The sequence below is a fragment of the Physeter macrocephalus genome, chromosome 17 (genome assembly GCF_002837175.3).
Source record: "Physeter macrocephalus isolate SW-GA chromosome 17, ASM283717v5, whole genome shotgun sequence".
Lineage (NCBI taxonomy): Eukaryota > Metazoa > Chordata > Mammalia > Artiodactyla > Physeteridae > Physeter > Physeter macrocephalus.
In genome coordinates this window covers 25,512,400-25,533,835 of record NC_041230.1, presented here as the reverse complement: position 1 = coordinate 25,533,835, position 21,436 = coordinate 25,512,400, and the positions used below count along the sequence as shown (strand labels likewise).

Here is a 21,436-nt window from a genome sequence, read left to right as displayed (position 1 = left end):
CTTCTCACTGTTGTGGCCGCTCCCGTTGTGGAGCACAGGCTCCGGACGCGCAGGCTCAGCGGCCATGGCTCACGGACCTAGCCGCTCCGTGGCATATGGGATCTTCCCGGACCGGGGCACGAACCCGTGTCCCCTGCATCGGCAGGCGGATTCTCAACCACTGCGCCACCAGGGAAGCCCTGTATTTAATTTTTGATAGTTTGATTAATATGTGTCTTGGTGGGTTTCTCCTTGGATTTATCATGTATGGGACTCTGCGCTTCCTGGACCTGTTTGACTATATCCTTTCCCATATTAGGGAAGCTTTCAAGTATAATCTTTTCAAATATTTTCTCAGTCCCTTTCTTTTTCTCTTCTTCTTCTGGGACCCCTATAGTTCAAATGTTTGTACATTTAATGTTGTCCCAGGGGTCTCTGAGACTGTCCTCAATTCTCTTCATTATTTCTTTATTGTGCTCTGTGGTAGTTATTTCCACTATTTTATCTTCCAGGTCACTTATCCGTTCTTTTGCCTCATTTTTTCTGCTACTGATTCCTTCTAGAGAATTTTTAATTTCATTTATTGTGTCATTCATCATTGTTTGTTTGCTCTTTAGTTCCTCTAGGTCCTTGTTAAACATTTCTTGTATTTTCTCCATTCTATTTCTAAAACTTTGGATCATCTTTGCTATCATTACTCTGAATTCTTTTTCAGGTAGACTGCCTATTTCCTCCTCATTTGTTTGGTCTGGTGGGTTTTTACTCTGTTCCTTCATCTGCTGTTTATTTCTCTGTCTTCTCATGTTGCTTAACTTACTGTGTTTGGGGTCTCCTTTTCACAGGCTGCAGGTTCGTAGTTCCCATTGTTTTTGGTGTCTGCCCCCGGTGGGTAAGGTTGTTCAGTGGGTTGTGTAGGCTTCCTGGTGGAGGGGACTGATGCCTGTGTTCTGGTGGATGAGGCTGGATCTTGTCTTTCTGGTGGGCAGGACCACACCCCGTGGTGTGTTTTGGGGTGTCTGTGAACTTATGATTTTAGGCAGCCTCTCTGCTAATGGGTGGGGTTGTTTTCCTGTCTTGCTAGTTGTTTGGCATGGGGTGTCCAGCACTTTACCTTGCTGGTCGTTGAGTGGAGCTGGGTCTTAGCGTTGAGATGCAGATCTCTGGGAGAGCTTTCGCCATTTGATATTACGTGGGGCCGGGAGGTCTCTGGTGGACCAATGTCCTGAACTCGGCTCTCCCATCTATGAGCCTCAGGCCTGACACCCAGCCGGAGCTCCAAGACCCTGACACCCGGCCGGAGCACCAATACCCTGTCAGCCACATGGCTCTTACATGAGTCCTTGGCACACAGAAAGCACCTGATAACTGTGAACTAATATTGCTATAACTGTAATTACAGGGACAAGCTGGGGGAGCGATTCATCTTCCTGCTAGTGTTGGATGGTCTCCTGCAGAGGTGGGGGCTGACTGTGGCTCATCGTGGGGACAAAGACACTGGCAGCAGAAGTTCTGGGAAGTACTCATTGGCGTGAGCTCTCCCAGAGTCTGCCATTAGTCCCACCAAAGAGCTTTACCTTACAGTTTACATGTGCCATATGCATGTTAAGTGTTCCTCAATTGCTAAGGAAAGGAATACAATAAGGTGCATGTACTCCTATTGTTTATTTCTGCTTTTAGAGATTCAGTTCATGTGCTATCTCTTGCATAAAGCCTCTAACTTCCCCAGGCAAGATCATCCATTCAAAATAGATTTTAAATCTATTTTGATTTAAATATTCATAGTATTCACAATGTGCCAACAATGGCAATAATAAGACAGACATATCCTTGCCCTTTTGAAGAGGTATCTGCAAAACCTCTTCAATAGCTGTGATGAGTGCTGTGACAGGGCACTCTGGGTATGTGCTTTACCCAGACATGAGAGGACAGGGAGGCTGAGTTGATGTTGGCTGAGCAGTAAGAGCGGGAAAATGAAAGAAAATGGGAAAGAGAATGTTCCTGCAAGAATGCAAAGGCCTGGAGGCATTAGTAACCATGGCATATTTGACAAATGCAGATCTAAAGTTCAGAAGAGAGATGTGGGCTAGAATTAGGTTCGGAAGTCATCAGTATGGAAATATAAATTGATGCTGCAGAAAAGATGTGAACACCCAAGAGTAAGTGATGAGAGGGCCTATGTGAACACATTTAAGAGACAGGTTGGAAGAGAAGCCTGAAAATGAAAAGTGGCAAGCAGAAAGCTAAAAAGAAAATCTATGGGAGAATGGTATCACAGACACATTCTAATAATATGGAAGTGGTCAATAAAGGTAAATAAGATAAACACTATGATATATCCATCAAATTTAGCAGTGAGAATATGGGTGAAGAACTTCTTAAAGTAGGTGGTGGAGTGAGGGGGTAGAAGCTGAACTGTAGTGGAATGTACAGTGAATGTGAGAAAAGAAAAAGAGGACAGCAAATACAGATACTTCTTTTAAAAACATTTGGCTGTGAAACCAAGGAGAGTAATAATATGGTAGTCTGAGGAGAACTGGGTACAAAAGTGGTGTGGGTGTGTGGGTGTGTGTGTGTGTGTGTGTGTGTGTGTGTGTGTGTGTGCGTGTGTGTGTGTTGAGAGAGATGTAAATATCTTAAAATCCAAATGAGAAGTCAGAGAGGGAAAGAATAATGAAAGAGGATAATTCATAGTTCACAGTTCCTGGGAAATCACAAGGGGATTGAATGCAGTCAGACCAAGGAAAAAGAGGAGCCAGTTAGTCAACAAATATTTACTGGGTGTTACTATTTCCCCGATTCTAGGGGCTGGGAACACAATGATCAATAAGACAGATAACATACTTCACCTTCAACCAGCTTAAACTGTAATGATAGGGGAAATACAATTTAAAAATAAATGTAATTTTTAATACTAGTAGGCAACATGAATGAGATAAAATAAGGTTAAGTAATAGTGGGTGACTGGTGGGCTGCTTTAGCTAGGGTGGGCAGGGAAGGCCTATTTGAAGAGTTGAAACTTAAGCTGAGACCTGCATGATATGAAGGGACAATTCTGTGGAAGATTAGGGGAAAGAATATTTGTACTAGGGGGAACAGCACAGAATGAGCCTGACATGTTGGAGGAACATTGTGGATGAGGGATAAAATGGAGGAAGAGGTCCCAGAGTTATGTAGGGCACTGTAGGATTGGGCTTTATTCTAAGAGAAATGAGAAGCAACTGGAAGGTTTTAAGAAGTGCCTTGGCCTGATTTTTGCTTTAGAAAGATCACTCTGGCTGCTGTGTGAAAGTCCGACTGTAGAGAGGCAAAATAAGAGGCAAAGATGGGAAATCCCTGGTGGTCCAGTAGTGGTTAGGACTCTGTTCTTCCACTGCAGGGGGCCCGGGTTCGATCCCTCGTCCGGGAACTAAGATCTTGTATGCTGCGTGGCGCAGCCAAAAAAGTACCCAACAACTCTTGAAAAAGAAGAGGCAAAGAGACTCACTTAGGAGGCCACTGAAAAAGTCTAAACACGAGATAATGGTGGCTTGGACCAGGGAGTTAGCAGAGGAGAGGGTGAAAAGTGCTTAGGTTTGGCATATACTTTGCCAAGCTAACAAGTCTTCCTGTAGGGTTTGAGGGGAAGAGAAGAATCAAGAATGTTACCAGAGCAACTGGGTGGTACATTCAGTAGGATGGAGAAGGCCTGTATGTGGGAAGGTGGGGAGGAAAGAATAGGAGACAGATTTGGGAGATACACTGGAAGTTTGAGCTGTTAATTAGATTTTTCAAGTGGAAATGTTTAGAGGCAGCTAACTCAGAGCTTAGAGCTGAGGGGATATGTCTGGGATGAATATGTAAATCTGACTGTCATCTGTGTATAGATCATATTTAATATGACGAGGTTGCATGAGTTTACCGAAAGGGAAAGTACAGATAAGAAAGAAAGCTGAGGACACACCTCTTGGTCAATCCAACATCTAGAGATCTATTAGAGGAATAAGAGCTAGCAAAGGAAAATGGAAAGGAAAGACCAATGTGGAAAAAAGGACAACCAGGTGGGTGTAGCAGCAAGGATGCCTACCGAAGACATCACTTCAAGAAAGGAGAAGTAGAATAAGTTTAGGGACTGATCACATGATAGGTTATTAGTGGCCTGATTCAGAATCATTTCAGTGGGAGAGTGGAGATGAAAGATTAATTGGAATAGATTGAAGAGTAGACGCAAGGTAAAGAAGTAGAGACTGTCAACGCAGACAACTCTATTTTCATGAAGGGGACTGGAGAAATGGAGTAGTAGGATGTATGTATGATACATGATATTAAGGAATGTATATATGCCAAGAGAATGATTCAGAAGGCGATTACAGGCATAAAGTCCTTAAAAGGTAAGAAATAAGTTCCAAGCATAAGGGTTGCTCTTAGGAGGAGGAGGATTTCTACTGCATCCCAAGGGAAGGAATAAATAGGGGGACACATACAACAAGTAGAACTGAAGGTAGGTCTTGTCTGATTGTTTCTGTTTTCTCTGTGAAATATATAGCAAAGTCATTATTGGAGGGTGATGCTGGTGGGACAGGAAGATGGCTTGAGGAGAGAGGTGTGGAATGGCCCTCTTAAAAAGTAGGTAAGTGAACTTCCTAGTCATGGTGGTTAAACAGCTTACTTGTGTTTAATTTTGCTTGAGATCAATGCTCATAAATTTGAAGTTAGTCATTTGGTAAGGTTTGTGTGATTTTCTCCAGCCATGTTCAACTGCTTAGGTATAGGCAAGGGGTAAAACGATTTTTCGGTTTAACATGAGTTGGGGTTGTGCCACGAATGTAGAACAGAGGGGAAAGCAGGCAAAGAATCTCAGTTAGTGAGTACAGTGCTGGACTACAGAATGCAGGTTTATAATGAGGAAAGTGGGGCATGAAGGTGGAGATGGATAAGATTGGGGACATCGTGATGAAATTAGAGAATTAGAGTGAAAAGTACACAAGTTAAGTAAGTCTGAAGGAAATAAGTGACAGCTGAAATGCAGATTGAAGAGGTAATGCTGTTACTGGTGATAGTAAGATTAAGTATATGACTGTGTGCGTGTGTGGCTGTGGTGGAGAGGAAAGAAGACTGTTGTAGATAAAGATCAAGGAACTGAGAGACTAAGGTGCTGGATGGATCATGAGGATGTAAAAGTCAGTCACTGCAGTGAGGGAGGAAGGGTAAGTTTTAGATTTGGTAGCAGGAAGCTATTACTAATGCTGATGTTATTATTCTTATGATAACTTTCAGTGACAGAGCCAATGATGAGACTAATAGACGAAAGGCAACAAAATGGCAAGGGTTACTCTAAGTTTGGTAGATTTTTCTTCCCGTGAATTTCACTGAATAAGGATTCACTTAATATACAATTTTCTGGTCATTTAACTTTTGCCTCATTATGTTGCTGAAAAATAAACATGCTATTTAATATACCTTGCATCAACTCCGTCAAACACTTTCTGACACTCATTTCCAATGACTTCTTGCTTTAGATAATACAGCATTCTTACACGAAGCAAAACTCTGAAAATGAGGGGAAAAAAAAAAATCAAAAGACACAAAGACATTAATCATTAAAGAAAATTCATCCATGGGGTTAAAATTAGAAAAGAATTTGTATACAAAATTTTTATAATGAAATAATAATAATTACTTCTGATTAAATAAACCTCATTACTATCATATATATAAAATAGGTTTCTTCAAAATCTTTACAATCATCATTATTTAATATCCAAGTAAGATATAATGAGATCACTTGGAGGCCAGTTTTTTTTCTCTCTCTGCTGATGAAAAGTGACACAAGAGGTACCATGATTTGCTGAAGGATACCCTGGTAAGAATAAGATTAGGATTGGTCCTAGACCACACTGTCTCTGTACTCAAAATCAGCATGCTTTAAGATTGTTAATAAATTCAGAAGTAAACTTGTAATGGGTTGTGTTAAAAATACACAACTACTACTTACTTATTACAGTGGTGTTTTATATGTTTTTTGTAGCCTTCATCTTGAAGTAGCTGCTCAGGATTGTATTTTCGAAGCCATTCTGCTTTTTGTATATCAAATGAGCTTGTTTGAGTCTTTACTTTCTTCCCTTTTCGACCTCTGGGTACAGGGGCTGACAGGCCTGTTAAAATAAGAAGGACAAATGAAATCAGGGATAATTTGTATAAAGACGTTCAATTTGAAACATTTTTTCAATGGAAGAAATTTCTGGAGACTTTCAGAGGTCTGTGTAGGCTATACAGAGATCTTTGAAATATTAATGGTAACAATATGAACTCAATCACAAGTCCACGATACCACACACATATTAACACAATTTCCGCCAACCACCCGATTTCATATCTCTAATTAATCATTCTGATTACCTCTATGTTGCAAAACATTTTTTTTCCAAATGTAAAAACTGAAAGATCAAACCTTTTCCTCTGCTTTACTTTTTGCTTCCTTAGTTACAAAAACACAAGTTGTGGCCTCTTGATTTTCAAAACTGATTGTTACTAATAACATGGATTAGGTTTTGTGGGGTTCCTGTTTAAGAGAGCTAAATTCATTTGATTTCTTTGACATTTTTGTTGTGAAATATGTCAAAAATAAAAGAAGTATTCCCACTCTTAATCTTAACATATTCCATATTTGGTCAGTTTTTTATTAAAGGAAATAATACATAAAGTCCAATTCACTCCTTCCTTCCCAGGGATAGTCACTACCCTGAATGTGATTTTCATTTCATACACGTTTATACTTGTGTGTTGGATAAACAGTCAGTATTTAAGCTTTCATTACATTATACATGCAATTCTGTAACATTATTTTTAATTTTTTTCTGAGATTTACAAATACTTGCTGATTCATGGAGGCTCTAATTCATCCATTTTAACTGCTGTGTAAAAATCTATTCTATATCACCTGCTTATTATTCTTCAATGATGCTGGAGTTGTTTCACTTACAAGTTTTCATGATTACAAATAATACAGTTGTGATTCTTCCTTTCAATTCTTGTCTCATATCTTTTCCCTGCCATATTCTACCAGCTAGGAGTTTCATCACAATGATAAATAGGAGCACTATGTAGGTGTGTCCCATTTTTCCTTAGGATTTTGGTGGTTTTTGCCTTTATATTTTGATACTATTTTGTTCAGTGCATACAAGTTCATATTTGTTATATCTTCTTTTACGGATTAGTCTTTTTTATTATGTAGTATCCCTTTTTAATCTCAATTAATGCTTCCATCTTAAATTGCATTTTGGTCTATGTTAATAATGCTCTGTATTCTAGTCCTGACCCTTGTTGGTTTGGAAACTAAACAGTGCATGTTTTAAAATACACATATTGAAATTTTCCTAATAAAATATGGAGATGTTTCATATTTTTAAATTTCTCCCTACCATAATTTCCTCAGATTCATCATTTAATCCTATTTACTTTTTCATGTAACTGCATGTTAATTTTTACATGTTAATTTGTAATTTTTAAGAGGTCTGTACCTTGAATGTTTCTACAGTACTTTAGTTTTTTTTCAAAATCATAGTATATCTGAAGTATCTTTGCAGATATTAATGATATTTTTTAAAAAGTTGTCTTCTCCTTTCATAGTCTGTTTCCTACAAGCTCATTTTAGTGGTTTGTTTTTAGTCTCTCTCTCATGTTGGAGACGTTCCTCAGATGCCTGGTATCCTTGGTTATTTGCTCATATTTAAGAATGACAGAAAAGTTGATAGGCAAGCTGAATGAGTGGAGCTGACTGTTGACTCTCTGAAGGGTAATCCGGCTGGCTTTTTCCTGTCATTATCTTTAGGTTTTGGTCTAGTCATATTCACCAAGGACAATTCCTTCGTTTTCTTCCTTGAGTATGACACTGTCCAGTATACACATTCATTTAACAGCCATTTAGTAGCTCCATGTTGCAAATACCAATGAAATGCAGACATTCTCTATTTTATCTTCTCCAGAGAATAAACATTCAGTCGATCTTCACCATGGCTACATGGAGTTGAAAAGGGTATTTAGGGATCTGATCCCCCTTTTAAACAACTTTTAATCAAAGCCACTGTCCTTTATATCCACTTTCAGAGGTCATGGATGTCACAAACTCCTGAAACTTTTAGATAATCTATGAAGCAAATCAGTTGGTTGTTGCCCTTTCCTACTGTTGACCTAAGATTCAGCTCTCTCTGGTTGGTTAAGTTAGTCATCACTAATCTAATGCTTCTAGGTTCCAAAATTCCTTTTCCATTCTCTCTACTTTTAAGGGTTTATCCTTATTCATTTTTAAATTATGGAATTAAGCATATACAAAAATAGATGGAATAATATGATGGATCACCAGATCCTATCATCCAACTTCATTAATTATCAATTCATAGCCAATTTGGCTTCATCTATATCCTGTTTGCTCCCCAACCTCCAACACTATTTTGAAATAAATCAAAGACAACCACCACTTCATTAATAAATGTCTGAGTATCTTTTAACATACGTAAAATATAAGACTTCCTTAAAAACAAAACAAAAAACTATAATACCATCATCAGCCCTAAGAAATGCAATAACACTTACTTAATATTCAGTATTCCAATTTATAATTATCTAATAAAGATAACAGACAAATTTCCCCTGGGCTGTTTGTTTCAATCAGGATCCAAATAAGGCCCACACACTGCAACTGGCTGAGGACTCATAAACCTCTTTCAGGTTATAGCAGGGTTTTCAATCTTGGCACTATTGCTATTTTGAGCTGCACAGTTTTTCACTGTAGGGGCAGTCTGTGCTTTTGTGGCCTCTACAAACTAGATGCCATTAACATGCTCAAAGCTGTGACAACCCAGGGTGGGAGCAAGATTAGGGCACAAGATATGTCTGGTTGTGAACCAATGGTTTATAGATACCCTCCCCATTTCCTCCCCTTCCACTATTTATTTGTTAAAGAAACTAAAACTTATACCTGTACAATTTATAAAGCTTAATGCCTTGAATTTTTTTCCCTTTATTAACATACAAGTTGGGTTTCAAGGAAGAGTGAAATTATATTTGTGTGAATCTTCCATCTTTACCAGAAATCAGCTCTTCACATTAATAATTTCATTGCCTCCTATTAAGACAGACCTCCAGTGACCACCCTAATCTAAACTAGGTGCTTTCTGTTGTTCTCAATCTCAGTACTTAGTTTATTTACTTCACAGTACTCATCATAATCTATAATTATTTAGGTAATTTATCTGCTTTCTTATTATGTCTGTCTGACTGACCAGAATGTAACGTTCATGAGCTCAGGGATCTTGTCTGTGTTGTTCCTTCTCATCTTCCCAGTACTTTGCACAAGAAGCGCAGAACAGGCACTTTAACAGGTATTTGTTGATTAAATAGAATAAAATTGTAACACCAATTTAAGGGCATAGTAATCTTTTTATCTTTATAGAAAATTCAATTATTTTACGCAAAAAAGAATGTTCGTAGGGTTATGGAGCAAATCCTAGTAGGGTTATGGAGCAAATGCTACTTGTATATACCTCTGATGGGACTATAAATTGACACAGCCACGTCTGACGGCAAATTAAAATAGTTATAACAATTTTACATGTATATACCACAGTGTTCCAAATTTTAATATACATACTAATTGCTGAGGAACTTGTTAAAATGTAGATTCTGATGCAGTAAGTCTAAGGTCTAAGATCCTGCATTTCTAAGAAGCTCCTGGGAGATGCTGATGCTGTTAACACACAGACCACATTTTAGGTCCTAAGGACGTATATATGCTGTACCTCAACAATTCCATTTCTTGATATTTACTTTGGTAGAAGATTTATTCCTGTGCACAAGGAGGAACGTACAAGGATCTTCACTAAAACCTGTTTTTCGATTATCTAAAATTGGAAACATCCTAAATGCCCATCATCAAAGGAAATGCTAAATGAATTAAGAAATATCCATACTATGGACTATTAAGCAGGAGTTTAAAAAATAAAATAGATCTACATGAGTACAGATGGGATGACCTCTAAGACATACTATTGGGTCAACAACTTGTAAACAAATACATGTTTGATAACAGTATATAAAACCCAACCAAACTGATAACACTGGTCTTTTCCAACTTGGAACTTGAATTGAGAGTGAAGCTTAAGGGTTCTTTACCATTAGCTGAAATGCTTTAGTATTTTATAGGGTACTATGTTAAGTGCTACTTACATAACTAAAACTAAATTTAAAAAGGAAATAAAAGAATGCTCTTACCTAGATGATTTTGTAGCTCTCGTGTCTGCCCATCTTCAGTTGGAGTAATGAGATCCCATATAAAGCCTTTAATTTTCTCATCTCCTCGGTAGTGAACAAGGCAATAAGCTAAGAGGGCTCGGCAAATTATTTCCACATCGTGCTCATTTAGCTGCCTTTTAAAACGGCCATGAGACAGAATCTCTCTCCATCGGCCCCACCTAGTTAAAAAAAAGGTATATTTATATTAATATTGGGTGAACTTCTAGAGAAAACATAACTCATGGATAAAAGGCCTGAAACCTGCAAAAAACACACTTTGGCACTGACAGAATTTACCTATTAAAGTTTATTTCCCCCATAGAATAAACTGCAGAGTCATGGTATAGTAATTTCTAGTATATTTTATTCAATAATGGATAACAACATTATCCATTTTGTGTTACTGAATATGCAAATCTAAGAACACAAGGAGTTCGATATTAGCAATACATTTATAATATTAAAATTTAAAGATATCTCATCAATTGCTATTAAGTATATGTTAAATATATAAATGCATGGTGCTTAAAAAATACATTTCATTGATTCTAACAAGATAAAAAGTATATTAGAATATAGTATATGTTTCCTGTAAATTTGCACACCAGACTACTAACAGTAAACATTAAAAATAATATTTTACCCATAAACTAGCAGATTTTTCTCTACTCTAAAGCATTCAGTTCTTCCATAGCCATTCGAACGCTCACAGGGTCTCCGGAGTTTGGGCTTTTCATCTCCTTCACTTTCAGCTTCAGATAATTCAGCCAATTCATCTTTTGTGGCACTGAAGGGTCTTGTTTGCTTCCTAATTCTTGGAGTGTCAATAACCAAGCTGTTCTGTAAAATTTAACAGCTATTACTCCAAGGTCCTTTTATTATTTTGCTTATAACAATATTTTACATTTTTACCTTTCAAAATGTACAAACAATAAAATAATTTTATAAAGCCAGAACAAAGAAGTTACTAACAATTCCACTGACCTACCAAATCAACATAAAATTTTTATATTCCTTTAAAATCCTTATTACCATGTGTCATACTTTCATGATATTACAATCATAGGATTAAAAAAAATTGGTATATGGCTTTATTATTAATGTGAAAGTTACTGTACTGTGCTTCTACAACAACCATAAACTATATTTTAAACTGAATTTATGCATCATAATTTTCTTTACCTAATTAATTCATAATGTAATTTGAATTAATACAAATAGATTGTTTTAAATTTTTAAAATATATAATGCTAAAAAGTAAATCTTTGTAATCTAAGTTTATCCTAAAGATAAGTCCAAAGGAAGTGAAATATCCAGAAATGGAAACACTGGTCAAAGGGCATAATTATTTTATGGATCTAGAATCATGTTTCAGTGCTTTCCAGAAGACTTACACTAATATACAACAAGCAAGGTAATAAGTATATGAACCTGACTATGTTCAATGCAGTTTAATTCATTCAAAACAACTTAAGTTGACAAACTTTTATCTTTATTGAGCAATTTCTCTAAGTTAGGCACTATGTTATGGGCTATGACTAAGATAGCTTTCTGCTCATGAGAAATTCACAGTCTTGAGGCTCAGTTTAATGTGTAAACAAATAAATGCTATTCAGGATGCAATATTTTATAAGATGGGTGCCAAAAAAGTCAGAAAGATTTACAAAGTAGTGATACTAGAAAGAGATCTTCAAGAATGAGAAGTAGTTTGCTAGGCATCCAAGGAGGAGATGGCACTATAAGTGAAGAAAACAGTAATGGACCTGAAAAGGTATTCTATGTTCAAGTCCTAGAGCAGGAGAGGGTAAACGCTAGGAGGGAAAGCAGGGACCAGACCATGTAGGTTCTGCTGTCCCACAACAGTATGAAGACAGTGCACTGAACTTAAAGGGGTACATAATGTTACTATCTCTTAATACTTGGTGACATTAACCTTCTCTATTAAGTTTTTCCACTGTAAACTTACTAGTTTTCCTTTTGTAATTAAAAAATATTTTGGAAGTTATACTTTGAAGATATATAAAAATTCTGTTTCTCCTTAAATTCTACACATTAATTTTAGAATTCATCAATGGGGTGGATTAATTGAGATTTTCTATTTCTCTTATTCCTTCTACATTTATTAATTGGCATCATCTATATAAGAAAGAGTTGACAAGGACCTACTGTATAACACAGGGAACTATACTCAGTATTTTGTAATAAGCTTAAAAGAATCTGAAAATAAATTATGTATTTATAACAAACACTTTGTTGTACACCTGAAGCTAAAACATCGTAAATCAACCTACTTCAATAAAAATAATTACTTAATTAAAAAAAAGAGTTGTCCCTTTCCCTGGTCCCAACTTAAAAAAAAAACCATAATTGTATTTTCTCTTGAGTAAATTTTCAAGTGTTTTTTGCCCATAATCTTTTAAGATTTTGATTTATTTCTACTTGTGATCAATTTACATTAGCTTTTATATAATAAAAATATTAACTTTCATATATACTTCTGCTACAAATAGTCACCAGTCTGATTGCACTTTTAATTTTCCATTACATAATTTTTGGTCATATATTTGAATATGCCAATTATTTCCTTTGTGGTTTGTTTCTAATTTAGAATGTTTTCCCACCAAATATTTGATAAAATATAAATCTATTTTTACTATTTTTTCATGCTTTGTTTCAAAAACAAAGTTTTTATCACAAATTGGAGTTTACTTGGTATAGAGTATATTATTAAAATGTTCCTCCAATGCTAACTCAAATTCTAATCATGATTATTAAATAATCCCTATTTCTCTAATGCTATTTCTTTATTTACATCCTATAATTTGATCTTCTCCTGTTCTTATTCTATTCTTTGCTCTGTATACACTGCTCTCAGTATCATGGTTCCTTTATAATATGTTAATATGCTTTTATGTTTTAACATATAGTAAGTAATGCCAGTGTGTCTTCATGGTACTTCTTGTCAGAAAATTATAAAACTTTTAAACAGAGTACAAATTAGAAAACATAACTGCAAAGTATTACATGACTATATGCTTATATAAGTTTATTTATAACATCCATAACTCCAGGGCTTCCCTGGTGGTGCGGTGGTTGCACATCCGCCTGCCGATGCAGGGGAACCGGGTTCGTGCCCCGGTCTGGGAGGATCCCGCATGCCGCGGAGCGGCTGGGCCCGTGAGCCGTGGCCGCTGAGCCTGCGCGTCCGGAGCCTGTGCTCCGCAAGGGGAGAGGCCGCAGCAGGGGGAGGCCCACATACTACAAAAAAAAAAAAAAAAAAAAAAAAAAAAAAATCCTGAGGGGATTGGGTTTTGGTAGGGAGGATAAGGATGATGAGGAATTTAGTGTAGGGCTCGTTAAATCAAAGATGCCCACTTGATATTCAAACAGAGATGTCAGGTAGATTACTGGAGTTTGACATTTGAGGGAGAAGCCCAGGCGGAGATATACATTTGGAAGTTGTCAGCATATTTAAAGCCATAAGACCGAGTGATATCACCCACCAAGGGAGTGAGTGCAAACCTACTCTGCAAACAGAGTAGGTCCAAGGACTAAGGAGGAGACATTGAGGATGATTAGCAAAGGAGACTAAGACAGGGTGCCTAGAGAGGTGGAAGGAGAGCTGGGAGGGTGTGGTGGTGTTCCAGATGTCAAGTGAAGAGCATCCCAAAGAGGCAATGATCAACTCAGCCAAATGGCACTAAGTGAGGTGAGGATGGAGCATTGACTGTTGGCTACAGCAATCCAGAGGTGATCCGTTACCTGGACAAAAGCTGTTTGGGTAGAGCAGTGAGAGCAAAAGCCTAACTGGAGTGGATTTAAGAGAACTAGCTCAAATAGATACTTGTACGTCAATGTGCATCATAGCATTATTCACACTAGCCGAAAGGTGTTAACAACCCAGATGTCCATCAGTAGATGAATGGATAAACATAATGTGGTATATACATACATACAATGGAATAGGAAGGAAATTCTGATACGTACTACAAGATGGACGAACCTTGAAAACTTATACTAAGTGAAATAAACTAGACAAAAAAGGACAAATATTGCAGGATTCCACTTATACAAGGCATTCAGAATGCTCAAATTCATAGAAACAAAAAGTAAATGGTGGTTACCAGAGGCTGGGGTGAGGTACTGGGAGTTATTGTTTAATGTGTACAGAGTTTCTGTTTGGGATGATTTAAAACTTCTGGAAAGTTCTCGACGTGGTCATGATTGCACAACAGTGTGAACGTTCTTAGTGCCACTGATCTGTACACTTAAAGATGGATAAAAAGGCAAATTTTATATTATGCACATTTAACCATGCAACAACAACAAAAATTTTTAAGGGAAAGAACTGGAAACAATGCAGACAAATCTTTCAGGAAGTTTTGATGTAAAAGGGAGCAAAGAAGTGGGGCAGTAGAAGGAGAAGGAAGAGGTCAAGAAAGAATTTAAGAAGGGAGAAATTATAAGTTGTTTTCTTTTGTTTGTTTGTTTTTGTGGTACGCGGGCCTCTCACTGTTGTGGCCTCTCCCGTTGCGGAGCACAGGCTCTGGACGCGCAGGCTCAGCGGCCATGGCTCACGGGCCCAGCCGCTCCATGGCATGTGGGATCTTCCCGGACCGGGGCACGAACCTGTGTCCCCTGCATCGGCAGGTGGACGCCCAACCACTGCGCCACCAGGGAAGCCCTACAAGTTGTTTTGATGCCAGTTGTAATGATCCTGGAGAAGGGGGGAAATGATAATGCAGAGAGAAGGGAGATAGCTCCAGTGGTGTTACTGAGTGAGCAAGAGGACACTGCCTGGTGCCAGGTGGCAGTGAGGCCTTGCTGGCAGCAGAGGAAGGGGCAGTCTCTGAAGGAAGGGCTGGGACTTCCCTGGCGGTCCAGTGGTTAAGACTCTGCACTTCCACTGCAGGGAGTACGGGTTCGATCCCTGGTTGGGGAACTAAGATACCACATGCCACAAGGTGCGGGCAAAAAAAAAAACCAAAAACACGAAACAAAATGAAGGAAATGCTGGGAGGAAGAGAGTTTCAACCACCCCACAGGAAGGAAGGCGGAGTCCCTAGATCCACACAGTGGGGATGGGTGGGTAGACGTGGTGATAAAGGGTCTGTCAAAATTCTCTTCTGACTGCTTTGGAGGCCCACATACTACAAAAAAAAAAAAAAAAAAAAAAAAAAAAAAATCCATAACTCCTTAGGATAATCTATAAGGCCCTATTGATATGAGCCATACCCATCATCTCTGACCTAACCTGTCACCACTCTCACTACCTCCCTACATTCTGACACAATGCCATTTCTATTTCTGGAACACAGTAAGCTTATTTCAAACAATGGCTCACTGCCATTCCCTCTACCTTGAAAGTTTTATCTCATGTCTTTACGCTGTTGGCTCATTCTCATCATTCAAGTCTCAGCACAGATGTCCCCTCAGAGTGACCTCCCTTGACCACTTTCCCTAATGCCATCTCCACTCCTCCAGGCATTCTCTACCATCTTACCATTTTATTTTCTTCAGTCTCAGAAATTATCTTATATATTCGTTTAATTACCCACCAGAATTTGTAAGCTCTATTGAAGAAGTGGTTCATCTGTCTAGTTCATTTTAGCCGTAATGTGAGAATGGTACTTGGCGCACAGCGTGCTCTAGTTGGATCCAGCACAAATGTATGAGTGTCTGTGTATTACCATTATAATACTTTTGAAAAATCATAAACAAACATCACACTGTAAGTATTGTTCTATTTCTCTCTCTCTCCTTTTTTTTTTTTTTTTTTGCGGTACACGGGCCTCTCACTGTTGTGGCCTCTCCCATTGCGGAGTACAGGCTCCGGATGCGCAGGCTCAGCGGCAATGGCTCACGGGCCTAGCCGTTCCGCGGCATGTGGGATCTTCCCGCACTGGGGCACGAACCCGTGTCCCCTGCATCGGCAGGCGGACTCTCAACCACTGTGCCACCAGGGAAGCCTATTTCTCTCTCTTTTTAAAGTTAACTGTCTTGTCTTACAGCTCTATGTGAGTACATAGGGATCTACATGATTATTTTTACTTACTGCGTTAGACAGTATAAAAGTAACAATTAGTTTCTAATTTTTTTCTAAAATGAAAAATGTGATGTACATCACTGTACTACATTATCATTGTACATGTGTGATTACTGCTGTAAGACAGATTCCTAAAAGTGGATTTAATATTGTTGAGTATTTATTCTTCTAGGGGAATTTTATATTTTGTCTGGTTATATGAACAAATTATTAACATTTTGATTGGGGCTGCATTTCTAGGTTTATTAACTCAACCTACAAATGTTTAAAAGATGTAGTTTTTCTTCCCAATTGACAAATCTCACAATTAAATTTGGTAATTCACTTTACTGAAATCATATACGTCCAGTAGGTATTCCCCTAAGTGTTCTAAAATTTTTTTTCTACTACAAAGTAGACTTCCTCTTCCATATATTTTTCTACTGCTGTTAGTACTGATATTTAAGAAGGCTAAATGGCATATTTATCTTCTATCAGTTAATTCACTAATTCATCTATTAATTTTATAGTGGTTTCCAAATTCCATCGACTTTTTAAGGTATATAAACATGCCAATATGAAAATAGTAATATTTTAATAAATATCTCTTTCTAATTTACTTTTTTATAACGTTTCATACAGAATTATACATATTTCCAAAATATATTAAATAATAATTATTATTGGACAGTGGCATTATTCCTCGTTGTAAAGTTTTACATCTTATAAGGTTATCTATTAAAATAGATCCCATGCATCAATGCTTAATATAAATTTCTTTTAATCATTTAGCAGTTATTTTGGCAGTAGGTAAGGCTCAAAAAAATTGATTCCTATAAATTATTAGACAGGTAGGTGTCTTTTGAAGTGAACAGTTACGTTATTATCAGTTCCATGAATTCTGTGCTAGATTTTTGGCCCTTTCTTCCTTAACTCCAAGGGATGTTATAAAAGAAACAGTTTAAAAATGCCACTTTCTTTCTTTTTTTAATTTCATAATACTTACTAAGCATAGCTAGATCTATGTACATAAGTAAGATTGGATCTTAAATTTTTTATAGTTCTTTGTCAGATTTTGAAGATGCCACTTTCTTGACTGCTTTTTTTTTTCTCCTTTTGTAATTGACTAGATCATCATGAATGGTATCTGACACCAAAATAACAAAAAGAAGGTTAAAAAGCGAAGTAAAAGTAATCCATTATTTGAAGACATTTTAGAAATTAAAAAACATATTATAATTTTAAGAACATAAATAACCTCCAAAATTAAACTTTCCCTGTATTACAACCTATCACGACAAATATCAGAAGAATTAAACTGAAGCAGTGCCTGACTCAATGTTATCATTCTACAGCCCTGCATCAACTTATTTATGCAGATAAATTTATTTCAGTAAGTACATAGTTGAACACCTTAAAATATTATAATAATATTACCAAAGTATTCTCAGAGGTAATTTTTTTTAAAGGGAAATAAATACTTACTCTACCACTGATGGCATCTATATCTATTTCTGCCTTTTTCGCCCATTTTTGCCAAAAGTTGGGATCATCTAAGGAAATATCTGTTCGGTTTCCAGATGCCACAAAACTTGCCTGAAATACATAATGGTAGTTTTTCAAAATGTTTTGAAACTTAGAGGAAAAAAATCTATCAAAGTATATCTAAAACCTTATCTCTGTACATTTAGTGTGGATAGAATGTGAATTCAGCATATACACACATACACTCAAAGTACGTTTCAAACTACAACGGTCTGAAACATAGCACAGCATCTGCTTAAGGCAAAAGGCTTAATACTAACACAGGCTGGAGTTTTAGGAGCAAAATTAAAGAAGTTATTTTTGTTGTTTGACTTTTAAACTTTGGGTAAGCAGGGATCAAATCTTTTTGGTCAAAAAACCATACAGGATACAAAACTGCATTTCAGAAATACTACACAACAACACAGCAATCCCACTACTGGGCATATACCCAGAGAAAATCATAATTCAAAAACGAAATTGAGTTATTTGTAGTGAGGTGGATGGACCTAGAGTCTGTCAGACAGAGTGAAGTAAGTCAGAAAGAGAAAAACAAATACCGTATGCCAACACATATATATGGAATAATAAAAAAGAAAATGGTTCTGAAGAACCTAGGGACAAGACAGGAATAAAGACGCAGACATAGAGAATGGACTTGAGGACATGGGGAGGGGGAAGGGTAAGCTGGGACGAAGTGAGAGAGTGGCGTGGACATATATACACCACCAAATGTAAAATCAATAGGTAGTGGGAAACAGCTGCATAGCACAGGGAGATCAGTCAGTGCTTTGTGACCACCTAGAGGGGTGGGATAGGGAGGGTGGGAGGGAGATGCAAGAGGGAGGAAATATGGGGATATATGTATATGTATAGCTGATTCACTTTGTTATAAAGCAGAAACTAACATACTATTGTAAAGCAATTATACTCTGATAAAGATGTTAAAAAAATAAAATAAAATAAAAAAAGAAAGGAAATACTACACGAATAGGGACTTCCCAGGTGGTCCAGTGGTTACAACTCTGCACTCCCAACGCAGGGGGCCTGGGTTCAACCCATGGTGGGGCAACTAAGATCCCACATACCGCAACTAAGCTCGTGCACTGCAACTACTGAGCCCACACGCTTTAGAGCCCTCACGTCACAATTAGAGAAACCCGTATGCCACAACTAGAGAGCCTGTGTGCTACAATGAAGACCCAGTGTAGCCAAAAGAAATAATTTTTTTAAAAAAAGAAATACTACATAAATATTAAGAAATTATGTTACAAGAAGAATTTCAAACCTATTTGCCCTAGACAGTTCATTTTCTGGTATTCTCCTACTTTATTTCCATCTCATTTTAACATAGATATGTCTCCTAAAAAATGCAATACAGAATATGAGAAATACCAAAAAATGAGTCACTGCCTATCTTTATTTTAAAAACTCTTTTCCTTACAAAAAAATACTGCATAAGCATTGTAAAAACTTAAGAAATTACAGAGGAATAAAAGAAAATATAAATGATTTACTTTCTTAAATGTTGCAGAAATTATAAAATCTTTTCATTGGACCTAACTTTAGACATTATAGTTCAACACTGTGATTCATAAATAACCATTATTTGCAACTTAAGTTCCTAAAAATAGATATGCTGCTTCAAAGAAAATTTATCAAAGTGCTTTATAAAAATGAAATACAGAGTGAAGATATATAATGCTTTAACAAAAGGGCTTGAAAGATGCATGCTAAACTTCTGTAAGGATAAATGGAAGGAGCTTCCAGGTGTCCACTCCTCTGGTGAGATGGAGTCAGGAGATGCTCTCCTCAGCTCCTTGCCTGTGTGGGGAAGTCAGGCTGTAGGGCCAGCAGAAATCCTTGTTTCAGGGCCCCACCAAATTCCCCAGTCAGAGTGCTGCAGCTGAGCGGAGCGGCTGCTTGGGACCACTGCTCGGGCGCTGCAGAAAGCCTTCTTGGAATCTGACACGTAATCACTTTGGGACCGTTGGCCAGCTGCTCCTAACATGGCCACATGAAGGCTCAGACTGTTCCAGTCTCTGAACTGAAGACAACCAACACTATCAGCATTATCTCTCACCACCATGAATGCAAGGTATTTCAATGAAGAGTATAAGGAGGACATATACAAATCCCAGACTGGCATGTGCAAGTTCTGAGGAATGGTGGAATAACCCAATGTATCTGGGTGACCTTTGGAGACAGCTGAGACAGAGCTACAACAGGGCAGTGGCTGACATCCAACTCATAGCCCAGTTTCACCAGCCATGTGGCTGACAAGGTCTTGGTGCTCCAAGCGGCTGTCAGGACTGAGCCTCTGAGGTGAGAGAGCCAAATTCAGGACACTGGTCCAGCAGAGACCTCCCAGCCCCATATAATATCAATTGGCGAGAGCTCTCCCAGAGATCTCCATCTCAACGCTAACACCCAGCTCCACTCAACAACCAGCAAGCTCCAGTGCTGGACACCCCATGCCAAACAACTAGCAAGACAGGAAAACAACCCCACCCATTAGCAGAGAGGCTGCCTAAAATCATAATATGCTAACAGACACCCCAAAACACACCACTGGACACAGTCCTGCCCACCAGGAAGACAAGATCCAGCCTCACTGACCAGAACACAGGCACCAGTCCCCTCCACCAGGAAGCCTACACAACCCACTGAACCAACCTTACCCACTGGGGGAAGACACCAAAAACAACGGGAACTCTGAACCTGCAGCCTGTGAAAAGGAGACCCCAAACGCAGTTAAGTTAAGCAACATGAGAAGACAGAGAAATAAACAGCAGATGAAGGAGCAAAGGAAAAACCCACCAGACCAAACAAATGAGAAGGAAATAGGCAGTCTACCTGAAAAAGAATTCAGAGTAATGATAGTAAAGATGATCCAACGTCTTGGAAATAGAATGGAAAAAATACGAGAAACGTTTAACAAGGACCTAGAAAAACTAAAGAGCAAACAATGATGACCAACACAATAAATGAAATTAAAAATTCTCTAGAAGGAATCAATAGCAGAATAACTGAGGCAGAAGAACAGATAAGTGACCGGGAAGATAAAATAGTGTAAATAACTACCACAGAGCAGAAAAAAGAAAAAAGAGTGAAAAGAATTCAGGACAGTCTAAGAGACCTGTGGAACAACATTAAACGCACCAACATTCGAATTATAGGGGTCCCAGAAGAAGAAGAGAAAAAGGGACTGAGAAAATATTAGAAGAGATTATAGTTGAAAGCTTCCCTAACATGAGAAAGGAAACAGTCAATCAAGTCCAGGAAGCACAGAGTCCCATACAGGATAAATCCAAGGAGAAACATGCCAAGACACATATTAATCAAACTATCAAAAATTAAATACATAGAAAAAATATTAAAAGCAGCAAGTGAAAAGCAACAAATAACATACAAGGGAATCCCCATAAGGTTAACAGCTTATCTTTCAGCAGAAACTCTGCAAGCCAGAAGGGAGTGAGTGGCAGGACATATTTAAAGTGATGAAGGAGAAAAACCTACAACCAAGATTACTCTACCCATCAAGGATCTCATTCAGATTTGATGGAGAAATTAGAACCTTTACAGACAAGCAAAAGCTGAGACAGTTCAGCACCACCAAACCAGCTTTACAACAAATGCTAA

At 37.8% G+C, this 21,436-nt stretch overlaps 1 protein-coding gene across 21 annotated transcripts in view; it reads right to left on the bottom strand.

Annotated features, from left to right (window-relative positions):
- Window positions 1-21,436, bottom strand: part of CHD9 (chromodomain helicase DNA binding protein 9) — a 246,200-nt gene that overhangs the window by 42,447 nt on the left and 182,317 nt on the right. For 20 of the 21 annotated variants that reach the window (XM_028477706.2, XM_028477708.2, XM_028477707.2 and 17 more), the window contains 5 exons: window positions 17,756-17,866; window positions 10,889-11,085; window positions 10,225-10,424; window positions 5,951-6,110; window positions 5,416-5,505 (listed from right to left, as the gene is read on the bottom strand). In XM_028477706.2, the coding sequence (XP_028333507.1) occupies window positions 5,416-5,505; window positions 5,951-6,110; window positions 10,225-10,424; window positions 10,889-11,085; window positions 17,756-17,866 (758 nt within the window). The remainder of the gene's footprint in view (window positions 1-5,415; window positions 5,506-5,950; window positions 6,111-10,224; window positions 10,425-10,888; window positions 11,086-17,755; window positions 17,867-21,436) is intronic. The other variant, XM_024124920.3, reaches the window with a different exon arrangement.